The following is a 17301-nucleotide window of genomic DNA, read 5'->3' as shown; positions in this document are numbered from 1 at the left end:
TAAAGGGAGAAACACAAAAGCATCTGTGTTATTATCCAAAATTTTCAAAAAAAAAAGTACTGTGAAGAATAGATTTGTGTTGGAAAAAGGATTATGTTAAAAATAATAAAATAATAATTTAAAAAAGGACATAATGACCACTTAAAATAGTATACTCCTGAATTTAGATCCTAAATCATGGATCTACTAGTTAAGGTTATGAAAAGAGAAATAGTATTGAAATGAGGAGAAAAGCTAACTTCACCTAACATGGGGCTTGAACTCATGACTCCAAGATCAAGAGTCGCATGCTCTACCAATTAACGCTGTCAGGTACGTGGAGAAAAGTTAACCTTTAAATTGAAAGACAATGTAATTCAACACAAGAAAATTCACAAAGTGATCTGAGTCCCGTTTAAACTAGAAATTAGGTAGATCAAAAAGAATTTGAACATCATCTTATAATGGACTTCAATGTCAGTAATACAATATTTAAATCAACATAAGGAAAAAAAACTAAAGGGGAAATCATTGAGATGGCTTAATAATGCCAAGTCCAAAGATGAGCTCAGAAATGCAAAGGCTATGTTAAAGAGATCACATTGATTATTTTCACCCACCTTTAATGAGAGCATTCCACTGAAGACATCAGTAGAATTAGAAACAAGCATAGCAGTGACCAAGCAAATCAAACCTCCTGACACAGAACATACAATTTCTTGGAACCATCAAGACAGCATTAAAATCTATTAATATTATTTTCTTACTTTTTGTTATTAAAAATTGTTAACATATAACAGAAAGGGAGAATAACACAAAGAGTCCCTATGTACTCATATCCAATTTCACCAACAGATACTGGAGGTTAAAAAAGAGGTATTAGTATTAGCTATATACTTAAATAGCTCTATTGGTCAATATAGTCCTTCAAATTAGGTAAGAAATGTTTTCATTAGAGTACCCTGTTCTGGTTGTCTTCTTATCATGTTTCTGCCCATCAGGAGGGTATTCTGTGGTGAGAAGGTAAGTGCCACAATCACAGGCCAAATTTTTCCTTCCTAATCACAGGCCATATTTTCCCTTCTTACCATACTCCAGAACCCTAGAATTCACTGCCTGGTTCTGAACATGACCAGGTCCTCCTGAGGGTCTCCAAAGGTGTGGCCACAGGATAGCTATTTGGTGTAGAGCTTGGGTGTTCAGTGGGTTGATCACACATATGTTCATAAGGCTTGGAGGGACAGAACCCTAGGTAGAAAGGTTGTAGGTTAAGCTAGAGGCAGGGCTGACTCCCCCTAATGGCAAGGTGCTGCACAGAATGCTATGGAGTCCAAAAAGGTTATAATTGGAACATGGCTTTCCAAGTCATTAGCAAAGTATGTTTGTCAAGATAGAAGGACAGAACATGTTTTACTTTATCATTTTAAAATCCAAATTTAGAATTTTAACATTTTGACTTACATTGTGTGAGCCCCCCCCATTTTATGTTCTTGCCCTGACTCTCACAAATGTTAGCAGCTGACTTGTTACTGATTCTTTGTTTGTTTTTTTTATCACCACACCAGTGAAAAAAACAATTAAAAAGTCTGAAAAAGTTGCAGAAAAGGGCAAAGGGATAGGGCGGTTATTTTAAATTTATATATTTTTTAAAATAGGCCAAAATATACAGTCAAACAGAAGGAGGATATGCCCGGTAAATCAATAAAACAAACATCTAAATAACATATTTATATTCATTCACTTTTATGATACCTAAACTATTAAACCGTTTGACATCCTCAACAACCCACTATGACACTGCATTGGAGATGATTTTTTTCTCAAGAAGATTACATACCATTACACAGCATATTATAAATTTATGGAGCTCATTATCCATAAGACATTATACAAACTGAAAATACACCCAGATTTCAGAGTTTCAGCTACTTCATTTAAGAAAAAGATAAGAACAAAAATGTAAATTGGGAATTTATATCTTTCAAGATAGAAATCACTGGAGATACTTGTACCCAGATAACTATATTCACTATTCTAGATGTAGAGCATATGGATTTTTTTTTCCCAACAAGAATTGTTCTAAGAATACTCTTCTGGTATTCAGATCTTCTTTTCAGAGAGCATACTGTAATATATATAAATTCCAGTATAGTTTCATTAATGGTATATTAAACAAATATATATTTCATTTATTTTGTGCATATGACAGACTAATCCATTACTTCTAGTTTAATACTCTTCTCAGTAAAGTGGAGCTAATTAACTCCTCATAAAGAGGAACTTGAAGGAAATGTCTTTGAGTTAGATGCCTTTAGAAGCTAGGAATACAAATGTTCTGGGTTAAAAATAGTAGACATTTAGTGACTGATCAAGAAAGTCATGAGAGAAGTTTGAAGACTGTCACCCAGATTACTTGAGCTTGGTCTCCCTTCACATTCAAGATATCTGCTAAACACATTTCTGAAATATATTTCACAACCATTTCTTCTTTTTATATCTATGATCACTACTCTGGGTCCACTACCTAGGGACAAGCAGGGAGATGGAGCATAGATGTGTGCCCAGTGTGCATAAGCTACCACTCTCTTTTATTCCATTATAGCGTCTGTACTGGGTTGAATAGTGTCCCCCAAAATTCACGTCTACCTGGAACTTTTGAGTGTGACCTTATTTGGAAATAGGATCTCTGAAGATGCAATCAAGTTACAATGAAATTTTAGGGTGAGTCATAAATACAATATGAGTGGTGCCCTTACAAGAGGAGGGATATTGGGACACAGTGACACAGATATACGGAAGGCCGTATGAAGAGAGAAGCAGGGATTAGAGGGAGGATGCATCTGTAAGTCAAGCAACAACAAGGACTGCCAACAACCACCAGGGGCTAGAAGAAGCAATGAAAGATCCTTCCCTAGAGCTTTCAGAGGGAACATGGTCTTCCTGGCACCTTGATTCCAGACTTCCAGTCTCCAAAACAGAGAGAAAATAAATTTCTGTTATTTCAAGTTGACCGATCTCTCATACTTTGTTACAGCAGCCAAAGGAAACTATGACAGCCTCCTGACTGGTATTCCTGTCTTCACCCATACTTTCTCCATTCCAAAGTAACTTGCTAATGTAACTTGGATCGCATCACTCTGTTTATAACTTAATATCCTATCCCAATATGGTAGCCACTGGACACATGTGGCAAATGAGCACTTGAAATGTGGGTGGTCCAAATTGAGATGTGCAGTAAGTGTAAAATACACACCAGAGTTTGAAGACTGAAGTACAAAAACAAAATTAATAACATATCTCATGAATAATTTTCTATTTATTACAACTTAAATGATACTTTTTTGGATATATTAAGTTAAATAAAATGTATTTGAGGGCATTAAGTTAAATAAAATGCATTTGAGGATGGCTCAGTCTGTTGAGTATCTGACTCTTGGTTTCTGCTCAGGTCATGATCCAAGGTTCATGGGATTGAGCCTCGTGTCAGGGTCTGCTCTGAGCATGATGTCTGATTAAGATTCTCTCTCTCTATCCCTCTGCACCTCCCCACTAAAATAAAAAAAAAGTATTTTAAATATTAAATTTCATAAATGACTACGATTTGCTACTTGTTTTATACTACTATTGAACAGTTCTGGTCTATATAATAAAAAGTAAACCTTTATCATGATGTATAGCTCCAGCCCCTCCTGGCCCTTATTATGCTAACTTTATCTCATATCAGCTTTCGCCTTGCAAAAATGACTCATACTCCGGGTGCCTAGGTTGCTCAGTCGGTTAAGTGTCCAACTCTTGGTTTTGGCTCAGGTCATGATTTCGAGGTTTGCAAGATCGTGCAGAGCCTGCTTGGGATTCTCTCTCTTTCCCCCTCTCTGCCCCTCCCCCACCTCAAAATAAATAAATAAATATATAAACATTAAAAAAATGACTCATAATTATATTCTTGCAGTTGCTTCAGTGGACTGAGATTTTTGCACTTGAACTTTTACCATAATATTTCCTCCATCTGGAATGTTCTTCATATTAAGTGTTATTGCTTTACAGATATAATCTTTAAAACAGATTCCCATCTCCAGGTGATTCTCTTTTAATCTTTTCACTAAATGTCTCATTTAAAACTGTCAATTATTTCTTTTATTTGGTATTTGTCTATAGTTTGTCTGTCTTCTACACTACCATGTAAATTCCTTACAGCAAGGGTCATGTCTACTTAGAGTCATATTGACTCCATACAGCCTACTGTAGTTTTTGGCACATTCTAGGTACTGGATACTTTTTTGAATAAATGAAGTAGGAGAAGGAGAAATGATACATGAGGTTTGAGAGGATTCATCACAGACCAGCTGGTAAAGCTGACATACTGCAGAAACATTTGCTTTAGGGCATTTAATATTAGTGACATGACAAATCCAGTAAAATTTCTGGCATTTGGGTGGTATATAAATTTAAGTAGGGACAGCTTGGAAGTGATATATGAACTAAGGGGTTATTCTGGTAATTCTAGGCTGTTCAAAAGAAAAGGAGAAGAAAGGAAACAGAGACACAAAAGTGAGGATTAAAGAAATGGCATAAATCCTAAAATTTGTCGAGGGATTTGATGCTATAACATCAAGTGAGAAATATTTTCAAGAATAGATTAGAATTTTTTAAAAAATGTTTATTTTGAGAGAGAGAGATTGAGTGTGAATGGGGTAGGGGCAGAGAGAGAGGGAGAGAGAGAGAGAATCCCAAGCAGGCTCTGTACTGATAGTGCACTGATGTGGGGTTCGAACTCACAAACTGTGAGACCATGGCCCAAGCCAGACCAAGAGTTGAATGCTCAACTGACTGAGCCACCCAGGTGCCCTTAAATTTTTTTTTCGAGAAAAGCTTATGTACTCTATCCTCATTCTTGCCTGAATTTTATAGTTTGAGTGAGAAATTAATAAACTGATTCTTTCAGTGAAGATAATTAGGAGAAAAATAATGAACAGAGAACTGTCTACTACAGGAAATAGGGCCCAGGAGAATTTTTTGATGTATTAAGTCCCAAACGTTCCCTTATTAACAACATCCTGGTCTATAACACACATCTTCTATTTGTTAGGGGACCCTCCATTCCCCCTGGTCCATATTTGCAGAAGGGGGCTTCTAGTGGAAGTCCCACCTCTCATTCACTCCTCTTCATCTATAAACTGGTGGGTGATCTTGGAATAAATAAACATTTTCTGCTTCTTACTGGCATGGCCGGTCCACAAGATGAAAGTTCAGCTTGTCTAGACTTAAGCTTACAGACTCCTGCCCTGTGACAGAGGTCTGCAATTTTCCCATTTGTGTCAGCAACTCCAGGGGGTCACTTCAGTTCAGATAAGAATGTACTGGAAGCTTATATGGCTGCATTTCAATCCAGATTTATACTGCATTATAAGTCAATTTCTCTGAATCCTCCATTTTGCATTTAGTTCTGAATTCAGGAGGACAAACAAGGATGTTTCTTGTTGCAATTTTTAAGCCTCCAACACACACACACACACACACACACACACACACAGAATCAATTTGGAAAAATGGACTTTCAATGTAGTTACTGGGAAGTTCTAGCAAAGTCCTGATAGTGTTGACTTTAGAACCACAGAACCTTAATTCAACCTTGAATATTGTTCCTATTAAAAACAAAGAAAAACAAAGAACAAAAAAAGCAAGCCCTTCATCACTAAACACAGGAATCCGCCAGCAACATTAAGATTGACACCATGAAAGTATGGAAAAGACTGTTCTAGCTTTTTCTTGCTCGATATTTTTACTCAGAAGGTCAGGATAGACTACCCTTCCCACTTTACCATTAGGGTTTAAAAACAGGATTCCTGTTTTGAAGAAAAGATTTGATTTAGGGGACTATGAGCATTTTATTTTATGGTATTGATTTAATTTTAATGTATATAGAATTTTTTTAAACTGAGAAGTGACATAAAAGTCTTCAAGGCAGTTGTTCATTAACAACAATATGCTGATGACAGCATCCAGGAAACACAAGCATAAGGGAGACAAGAAGAAGATCACTAAAGACTTGCAGAATCAGCACAGCATTACAGGTCAACAATCAGCTAGAAAACAGTGGATGTCATGAATCAAACCTCACCAGACAAATGGTAGACACAGATCAAACTTTACCGGCAAACTCAAGACATTCTCAACACCAGAAAATGCATTATCCTTCAGATTTCCTTCAGCACATTCAAAGCAAAGGTAAAAAATTAAAACAAATAAAATATAACCCTACAGATATATTATCTAAACTGCAAAATCTAATGTAGCAGAATCTGGAAGGATTATATGTGACTGGAGGAATTATTTAGTGGCTTTGGATGTCTGTTTATTCATCTTTTAAGCAGAAATGATAGGCAAAGGCATTTAAAGCTGGACTTAACTGATTCTAAATATTTAATGAGTATGTATAATTTATTAATTGATTCCAAGTATTTAAAGAGTATCTATAGGGTATTAATTCATCCACCAGTAATTATAGTACATTTAACTACACAAATTAAACTATGACTTTGCTCTTTGTCATTACAAATACAATACAATTTTATTTTAAGATATATTCATTATTTTGTATATATGAAATATAATAAAATATAAATAAAATCATTTACAAATAAAGCAATTCCTATGAACACTTTTGCCAGTTGGTTACTGTGAGCCATTGTAGAACCCAGCTTCTGAATGAGACACAACTGTGCAGGGGGCACAAAGGGTGCAGCCTCTCTCAAACACAATGCTCTTCTTACAGAGGAAGTGGTAAGACAGATATTGTTTCCTTGCTGTTTCACAGCTTATAGTTCATAGGGGAGATAGGTTTCCAATAAGCCTAAGGTTACAAATATTAAGTGATATAAAGGGAAGCACTGAGCTGTTGAGACAGAGAATAACATGCAGGATGCCCTTTAATTGTATGTGGTGACACAGTGGGTCTTATTGAAGACATGGCTCTTAAGGTTAAATCTATGGGACAAGGACACGTCCAGGCAGCAAGCAGAGGACTGTTTCAGAAAGAGATGGGACAAAGCTGGGGAACTGGGGGAGGAGGCGGGAACACAGGCCTTTTTTTCTGAGAAACTGGAAAAAGTACAGTGTGACTAGAATCTAGTGAGCAAGAGGCATATATATTGGCATCAGATGATTATAGGTCTGCTAAGCATTGACTTCTATATTGAGCTCAGCAGAAACCACAGAAATTTCAAGTGCAATTCAATTGCATTTAGCCAACATTATTCTGGCTACTATATGGAGAAGAAAATAGAGCTAAGGAAGGCATGAGAAGATGGTAATTCGGAGGGTAATGCAGTAGTCTAGAAGAAATGCTTTTGGCAAGATGGAAGAGTCGTATATATTTTCCAGACTCAAGTAAGAGCTATATTTTTTTTAAGTTTATTTATTTATTTTGAGAGAGAGAGAAAGGGAGAGAACAAGCACCAGTGGGGGAGGGGCAGAGAGAGAATCCCAAGCAGGCTCCACACTCTCATGAACCTTGACATCACAACTGAGCTGAAATCAAGGGCCGGATGCTTGATCAACTAAGCCACCCCACCACCTTTCCTAACTAGAACTCCGCATTACTCTCCTCACACATCCATTCTTTCCGGGGAACCTCCCACTTAGGTAATGCAATATGATCACTCTGTCACAGTTCACTGCTTTACAGGAAGTGGACCCGTTTTCCCAAGCTAGGTTACAGAACTTTTCTGGCAATTTTGGTACCAGAAGTATGAAAAATAAGTTGATCTTTCTTGGATCAAAAGTTGTGAAATTTGAGAGGTAGTGGTGGTCAAGTTTACAGTGGAACTTACAAGAAAGAGAAATAAACAGAAAGAGAGAAAGAGAGAGAGAGAAAGAGAGGACAAAAGAAGAAAATCAAAGAACAGCAGAGATGAACATAGAGAATGAAAGATACTATCATATGAATTGTTAATTGTAGTTACTCCTGGGCCCAGCCTTAGGCTTCTTTTTGGTTTCATGAGTCAAACTTTTAATAAATTCCCTTTGAGTTTGAGGTAGGCCAAACTGTCTTTCTGACATTTGTAATCAAGAAATCTAGGGAATATAAAGAGAAAGCCAAAACCAAAGGCAAGGAAATAGAAAACTAATCCCCCCAAAAATATCTATTTCCAAAAACTGAATAAATAGTGGTAGCATCATAAAGTAGCAGCCTTCAAGTCCAGTTTTGCTTACTGTTTTTTTAATGTTTAAAATTTCAACTTAAAAATTAAGATATCAAGAGTGAAATTTTAATATTAAAAGATATATAACCATATTATGCATACATGTATTACTTTCATATTGGCTACTATGCATATCTCTTTTATTTATTATCAACCACAGTGCCTGTTTTGTATATTATTTTGTGCTCAGCTTTTTTGTAATAAACATTTTAATATCAAAAAATATTAACAGCAACTTTTAATAATTAAAAAAAAATATATTACAGATGCAATATCTTTAAGTGTTCCCACATGAATCATGTAAAAGTGCATAAAATTAAAAGTGAAAATATTCTCCTCTCACCTTGGTCCCACTTATGGATTTAAACACTCCTGTTTTATCCCTTTTTGAAGTTAAAATAATAAGTAGAGGAAGTTATATTTTAAATTCATCACACTTAGACACCAATGATACCTCAATGAAAATTGTGAAAAACTAGCATGATTTATTTCCCACTTTCTCTAAACCTTCAATTTTCACTCACTATATAATCATTAATATTTAAATTCTTCTAATTATCACTAATTTTCAGAGATGCGTTTTGTTTTTGTTTTTTGATTTTAGAAAGAGAGAGCACGAGTGGGGGAGAGAGGCCGGGGGAAAGAGAGAAACTTAAGCAGTCTCCACGTTGAGCCTGGAGCTCAACGTGGGGCTTGATCCCATGATCCTGGGATCATGACCTGAGCCGAAATCAAGAACCAGACACTTCACCAACTGAGCCACCCAGTTGCCCCAGATATGTTTAAACCTCTATCTCTTGACATGTCAGATTTAGATATTATCTAGTAGTCCTCTATCATGAAATGTTATGACAGTGGTATGCTTATCCTTTTTTTGCCTCTCCTCTTCATTCTATTTTCAATTTTTATTTATTATTAATATTCAAATTGTTGGATACAATTGCATTATTCTATAATTATAGGATGTATTTCATTCTTTTCTACAAGTTTAATGTAAATATTATAAAAAATAAGTTTTTGATTTGATATGTAAATATGATTTAGGGTTCAGAACAAGTAGCATAATTAGTTCAATGAAAAAGGAAATAAAACCCTATTAATTAATAGTTTTCTCAGTAAAAAAAAAAAAAAAAACCCTCCAGGATTCAAGGTCTAAAGAAACTTTTAATTTCATCCTCCATTCCTTACATGTGAATCTGTAATGGACACATACATGGACTCGTATTTCTTTCCAAGTCGAGGTGACCTGAGGACCTTGCTATCACACTGTATTTTTTCCTACTTCCAGTTTTCTGTTATTTCAATTTATTCTAATTGCATTTTGCTGATATTACATTATTTGTTAAATCTTAAGGATATTGAGCCTATTTAGAACCATATTAAACACTTTTTGTATACACCTCTATTTTTTTGTATTTGAATTGTTCCTTAGGATAAATTGTGAGAATAAAATTAATCAAATAGTATGGACATGTTTATAGATCATGGCAGAAATTGCTAAATTGTATTCTAAAAGACTGTAAGAATTACAAAAAAAAAAAAAGACACTAGATATACATGTACCAGTTTTTCAGCAATGCTCCCAGCACTGAATTTCTATTTTAAAAAATATTGGCTAGATTAGTAAACATAATGATATTTATTTTAGCTCTTATTTGCTTACTAACAAAGGAGAATAAATAACACTAGACATATGTACACTAACTTTCCATTTTCTACTTTGCCTATTATATTTACTTCCCTTCATACCAGTTAATAAAACATATTTAATTTCGAGGATATTCCATAAATCCTAATGATTCCAGAGCTTAAGAACGGAAGTTGGCTTCAATTAAATCTATTAGAAAAGCTATGACACAACCAATCAAAATTATGAAAAATATGACATCTACCCTTTTCATTCATTTTGTGATAAAATCTGCGCAAATCATTTGAAAGTCTATTCCATAGGCCAAACTGCCTGCTAGACATGTCCACCTGACATGAATAGTTCTCACGTACCACAATCTCAGCATATTGTAAACAAAACTTGTCATCTTTGAACATTTTTTTTTTCTTTTTGGATTCCTGGTACCAGTAAAAGGTATCATTGTTATAGAAGCTCTCAATAAAGCAGTCACTCTGGATGCTTAGCATCCCAATTTCAACCATCACAAATCCAAGAAATCATCCTCCTAAATCAACCTCAAACGTGTCCCTTCCTTTCTATTTCAACTGCCAGTGTTTACTCCAGGCTCTCATAATTTTTCTCCAGAATCACTGCAGTAATCTTTCAACAGTACTCTCTCCTCCAGTTTTGTTTCACTTATTATATGCTACATGTTGCAGTCAAACTGATCTTTCTAAAATGAAACAGATCCTGCTTCATTGGTTTCCTCCAAATCCAAGATAACTTTAAAACTCTTTAGCATTGTTTATTTGGTTCCTTATGGCCTGGTCTCTGTCTGTCTGTCTATCTGGTCTACCACTCCCCAGGGCACTATAAGATCCAGGAAGAACAAACATTACTTTCTGTTCTAGTAATCTGATAAATTCTCCAAACTGTCTTTATTATTATTATTATATTTCACTCAAAGCCTAAAGTATGTTTATTTCACCTTTTTCACTTGGCTCAAGATGCTTGTGATTTAAAATGTAAAGAAGTTACACATTTCACCTTTTTTGGATGTATAAAGTGAAACTAATTTGATTCCTGCAATTACAATGCAAACATTTTTACATATTTTTATCCTTTTGAAAGAACTGAGCAAAGCAAACCTTGCAACTTTCTTTATTCTTAGAGAGATCAAGCTAGTTTGGGTTCAGTTCAATGTTACCAATCTCTTGTAAAACATTTAATACAGAATTTAATAATTCAAAAAGATGGTTTTCACCCCTAAATGTCATTGGTGTGTATGGTGACATCTAGTGAGTTTATTATGAAAGACCGTCTACTTTATGGTTGGTGTTCCAATGCAAAGAAAAGAATACAGCAAGCATATTCAAAGAATAACAACTCATTAAATAAATTTATGAACAATTTTAGTATTGTTCCATTTTCAACTCTCTTTTTAACACTTATTCCTGCAGTATAGTATAGTGGCCCCATTTTTAGTAAAGCATCTAAATTAACATAGGAACAAAGTATGCATAAACAGACTATATATTCCAAGTGTATACACACAGCTTTATAGATTTTAAATCTACATTTATTAACCTAAATTCATTAGTGTCTTAATTTTAATCTAATTTCAAAGTTGTTACAGTACAATTTTAATGGAATCACACACAAATTTCTAATAAATCTGTCTTACTCTGTTTGGACTGCTATAACAGAACAAAATACTTAGAAACAGTGGCTTAGAAACAGCAGCAATTTATTTCTCACAATTCTGGAGGGTGGGAAGTCTAGGATCAAGGCACCAACAGATTTAGTATCTGATGAAGGCCTGGTAGAAGGTAACTTCTTGCTGTGTCCTCAGATGGTGGGAGGGTTGAGAGATCTTTTGAGGTTGTCTTTTATAAAGGCACAATTCCACTCATAAGAGCTCTGCCCTCATGACCTAATCATTCCTGAAGGCTCTGCCTCCTAATACTATCACGTTGGGGGGTTAGAATTCAATATATAAATTGGGAGGAGGGGCAAATATTCAGTCCACAGCAGAATCCCAAGGACTATCAACTCTATTAATACAGTAAAATGTTAAGCACAATGCCTAGCACATAGAAAGCATTAAATAAATAATAAATGTAAACATCATTGGTACATGTAAGTATGAGAAAAGCCATCACTGCTACTTCATATAGGAAGAAGAATAGCAAGAGAAAGAGAGGAAAGAATCAGGAAGGGGAAGGAAGTAAATGGCAAAAACAAGCAGAAGAAGCAGGTTGAGAAGTAAGAGAAAAAAGAGGAAGTGGTGTGGAAAAGGGGGACAGGGAGAGATGAAGCCAATGGACAGTGCAGCCAGGGTTTCTTTCTTGTGGGGGGGCGGGGAAGTGTGAGGAATCAATAAAATGAACTAGAGTTTAAACAAGTATTAGTTGTCTTGCAGTATTTGCTGCCTTGGCACTTCCAATATAAGGCCATGTACTCCTACTGACAAACATACACCGGTTTTTTCTTTTGATTGGTGTACTGATATACTTTGAAAAAGATGAGGTGGCTTAATCCATTCAAATAACGTGTGAAGATTACTTAGGCTATAAAAGAGGTAATATTTACCATATTCAATTTCATTCATGAAACAAGATTTTGGATGAAATTTAAGGAGTCTCATCATATATTATCTATTTATTGTAGGTTTTATATTTGTGAGTGATCGATGCATTTAAAATTGCATATAAACAGAAATTCTCACAAAGATTTATTAGCTGATGCTTGGCATTTTCACACTCCATTTAAGTATCCTTTCAAAAGAATGTTTATAAGGTCAGGTTTTAGAATACCAATTTTCATTGTAAATGGAGATTTTCTCATTGTAAAACAAACAGATTTTCAACTCTACAATAATACTGTCTACAATAATGCTGTCTATAATACTAGCTATGAAGTCTGTATATGTAAATTCATAAAAGCAAATGAAAAATATGTGAAAAATTTAAAAGGGCAAAGTGAGTTATAGGAAAAACTGTAAACCACTTAATGGAAAATCTTTACATAAATAATACATACTGAATACAGATACAAATTCACCATCCACATGTACAAAAATTTAACAAGATGTCCAACTTGCAGAAGTTGCTGTTTACCACTTCTAAAAATAATGCTGAGGACACAACAGGGAGAGACAGAATCCAAAACCTAATGGCAGCAGCAGCAGCAGCGACAAAAGCAGTATTTTAAATCACTCTGTGTGAGGACTGGGGGCTGCAGCTGAGGGCAGACAGGTCTGGAGGCAGCAATGGAAGGACAATTTAAAATCTGTTTGTCTCTCCTCACCTCACCCACCCACTCCCTTCCCTTTGGACAATCATTGCCTATCCCCTTTCCTTAAACCACTGCTGTGGGTATCTCAGTGGGCAAGATTTTTTCTTCATGAGGTGAGAGTAGCAGGGAGATTCCAGTCTTAGGGCATTCAGCTCTTTTTTTTTTTTTTTTTAATGTTTATTTTTGAGTGACCGAGAGGCACAAGCAGGGGAAAGGCAGAAAGAGAGGGAGACAGAGAATCTGAAGCAGGCTCCAGGCTCTGAGCTGTCAGCACAGAGCCTGACACAGGGCTCGAACTCACAGACCATGAGATCATGACCTGAGCCCAAGTCGAATGCTTAACAGACTGAGCCAACCAGGCACCCCAATAAGGGCATTCAGTTCTTTACTTTTCCTGATCCAACCCCCAGAGTTTATGAATTACAGCCTTGTGACACTGCTTTAGAAGTCAGATTTAGGAGCGAATTCCTGATACAGTTGTTTCTTGCTGGGTTGCTGCAAAATAGAGTGATAACTCTGGTTGATGATGCCTGAATGCCTCATGCCTATCCCTCATATACACAAATCTTGAAATAGCTTAGCCTGACAAAGACTGTGGTCTGGCCTCTGGAGCTTCTCCAGGACCAAAGAGCCAATATTCCACAGGAAATACAAGTTCACAGGTCGAATGAATTACTAGACTACAGAAGAGTGCCTGTACCTCAAAGATAAACAATGAACTAGACAAAATAATTGTTTTTTAAAGCATATGCATATAATTAAATTATTTTATTTATTTAAAAAAAATTTTTTTTAACGTTTATTTATTTTTGAGACAGAGAGAGAGAATGAACAGGGGAGGGTCAGAGAGAGGGAGACACAGAATCTGAAACAGGCTCCAGGCTCTGAGCTGTCAGCACAGAGCCCGACGCGGGGCTCAAACTCACGGACCGCGAGATCATGACCTGAGCCGAAGTCGGCTGCTTAACCGACTGAGCCACCCAGGCGCCCCTATAATTAAATTATTTTAAATAAATATAATAAATAAACGAATAGTGAGACAGAAGAGAAAGTTTATCTACATTACCAGAAATAATATTTCAGACATTAGGAATACAATAGGAAGTGGAGAGAACAGAAGACACGAGGTGTACTGATGTGCTTCTGTTATAAGAGGATGTATAGTCATTGGTACATTCAGGATGTAGAAGTTATCTCATATGTTTCTTAAGAAAAATGATAAAATTAGCCTATGTAACTTTTAAACACCAGAAGACAACTTTATAGAATTTCATTAAAAGAGCACATAAAGTATAGGGTGAAAAATATTAAAGAAGATGGTAGAATTAAATCCTGGATAAAAATTGAGAATCTTTTTTCTCAATTTTTATCCAGGATTTAATTCTACCATTTCTTTAATATTCTTATATTTTTAATATTTTTAATATATATATATTCACACACACACACACACACACACACACACACACACACAATTTGTTTATTCTGAGTGGGGGAGGGGCAGAAAGGGAGGGAAAGAGAGAATCCCAAGCAGCATGGAGCCCCCTACATGGGGCTTGATCCCATGACCCTAGGATCATAACCTGAGTTGAAATCAAGAGTTGCAATCTCAACCAACTGAACCACCCAGGTTCCCTGAAACAAAAAGATAGATTGAACTTAACAAATAAAAGACAAAGACACACAAATGGAAGAAATGAAAGTAAGCGCCAACAACATGTTGTATGCAAAAACAAAAAAGACAGAAAGATTGAGATAAAAGGATTAAAAACATATAGCTGATAAAGATAAACCCAGAGAAAGTAAGGGCAGCAATCTTATTTCTGATAAGCAAGCACACATACAAACAAAATCCTTCTTTGGATGGTTTAAAGCTTCACGTGACTTTACAAGTGCTTTGTACACATGGTCGTGATACAGTCAAAGAAGGAGAAGGAGAAGAAACAGTATAAGAGGTGCTCAGTAAAAAAGTGAGAAACTTATAATTAAAATTCTATTGCTAGTAAAAATATAACAGTGGGACAATCATACTTTCTTAGCCTAATAATAAAGGGAACTCTACCCTATGTATCAGTTCTCATCTTGAGATTACATGAGGCCAATAATGAAATATATTTTTAAATAATTTTATTTAAAATTTAAGACTGTGTTTAATAGGAAAAAAACACAAATTTTCATTTCAGTTTGCTAGGTAATACACATTAATAAAACAGGTTACCTGGAATCAAATGAAGAAGATAGAGAAAACAGCTGCCATTACAAGAATGAAGTCTGTGTAGCAGTGTAGTATAGATCTCGGTAACATTACATGTCTAGGTAGCATTTAGGTTCTTTAAGGATCTGTCAAAATGATATATGCCAAACTGTGAAACTTTAGAGCAGTATCTGAAATTATTGATAAGCAAAGTAAGAGTGAACATGCTGTTAACTCCCCCCCCCCCCACCAACAAATAAAAGCCACACTCTCAGGTTAAAGCTAAATAATTGTAAAATATAGAAAACATTAGGCAATGTGAGCATTTTTCTTATTTCACTTGTTAGTTGAAAAAATGGTATTTTGATATATTAGCATATATTAAAAAGATTCTTTTCCTCAGAAATATTTTAAGTCTTCAAAAGAACTTATGTCATTTAATTCATCTGATTAAAATCACAATTAGTCTGTATCAGAGGTAATTTCTTTTGTCATTAATGCAAATATTTCCACATATCAGTACTTTTTGAAACTTTGTAACTAACTTTCAAAGATTATGTATGCATACATTATGTATTATAAGTACTATAAAAATGGTATTTTTAAAGTATTATTTTGATTTTAAAGTAAATGGAAACATAAAACAGAGTCAGTCTTTGAGTTTATTTGACCTTGACATCACATACATGTTTTATTAGTCATTTACTAATATCTTTCTCTAAAATAAACCTTAATCTCACATACTATGTTAATTTTCTATTTTTATATGCACATGTAAGATTGCCCAGTTCACATGTTTTTTACTTATTTTCATTTTTGCTTGTTTCTTCATTTACATTTTTCCTTTTTTTTTCTTTTTCCATTTCATTCTCAAAATGGATCCCATTTTTTGGTAAGCTTTTAAATAGCTTGAGAAATATCTGATTTACAGGACCCCTTCAATGATATGATCATGCTTGTTATTTAAAGTAATTACCATATAGGCCTTATTTGTAACAACATCTATTCTGATTTGTTTGAGGCACACACTGTGGTACAGTGGATCTTGCAATATTTTTCTGAGATGATGTGCATTATCTAATGCGAGATGTTAGCTAGAGTTCACATAAATCAATGTGACAAACCAAAACAAAATGAATGAGGATACTGTTGCTTGTAATATCTCAATTAAAAGAAAACCAAGATTATTATTATTATTTGAGATATCCACAAATGTACTCTGAGTTGATAATTCCTATGAAATTGATTTATTAGGAAATGCTCCCAGGAAAAATAATAGGAAAATTGGACCGGGAAAGGAAAGGAGTCCATCGAAAAGACCAACATCAAGATCTCAGGGGGTGGCTTCTGCTCCATCCTGCAAAACTACCCTTGAGAGGGAAGTCTCATCTCAAAATTGTCCCTATTCAAGGGAAAAGGAGTTAGTGATATGGATCTGGGGTATCAATCCTGCCACACAGATGAGTCATTGATGAAGGGAGGTTTGCTCTGCAAAGCAAAGTGGCCTCAGGTTCCCAAAGCTAAGGATGGCTCACTGACAACACTATGTGGTCGTGGTTACTGAGGGTAAACATTCATCGGGATTTCATGTGTGTATGTGTGTGCACGTGTGTGTGTGTGTGTGTGTGTGTGTGTGTGTGTGTTTGCAAATGATAAAGGAATCTAAAGGGATATGAGCAGAGTAGTGGCAGCGCTTGCTACAGTTGATCTCAAAAAGATTTTATAATCTAATTCTTGAAATAAAAGAGGGGTGCCTGAAGCTCAGAGAGGTAAAATACATTTCCCAGAGTCACAAACCCAGCAAGTAGCAAACAAAAGAACAGGATCCAGGTCTTTACTCCTTTTGGCAGGTCAGTTTCAATGACCATGCTCTACATTAATAATCTATCTTTTTTTATATAATCTCTATTTTTATTTATTTATTTATTTATTTATTTATTTATTTATTATTTATTTAAGTGTATTTATTACTTAGCAGTATTTCTCCAGAGAGTACTTAAAGTTAATTTTGACTTTTTCTT

At 35.1% G+C, this 17301-nt stretch overlaps 1 protein-coding gene across 5 annotated transcripts in view; it reads right to left on the bottom strand.

Moving 5' to 3' along the window:
- The window catches only part of CCSER1 (coiled-coil serine rich protein 1), a 1275653-nt gene that overhangs the window by 625096 nt on the left and 633256 nt on the right, over window positions 1–17301 (bottom strand). The window contains exon 9 of one of the 5 annotated variants that reach the window (XM_078445888.2): window positions 15323–15426. The exons of the other annotated variants lie outside the window; for them this stretch is intronic. Within the exon in view, the coding sequence (XP_078302014.1) occupies window positions 15391–15426 (36 nt within the window). The 3' untranslated portion in view covers window positions 15323–15390. Of the gene's footprint in view, window positions 1–15322; window positions 15427–17301 lie in introns of those variants that run through there. 5 annotated transcript variants of the gene reach the window in all.

This window comes from Panthera onca, chromosome B1 (genome assembly GCF_046562875.1).
Source record: "Panthera onca isolate mPanOnc1 chromosome B1, mPanOnc1 haplotype 2, whole genome shotgun sequence".
NCBI lineage: Eukaryota > Metazoa > Chordata > Mammalia > Carnivora > Felidae > Panthera > Panthera onca.
The sequence above is the reverse complement of the archived record's forward strand: the minus strand, read 5'-3'. Positions and strand labels throughout refer to the sequence as shown.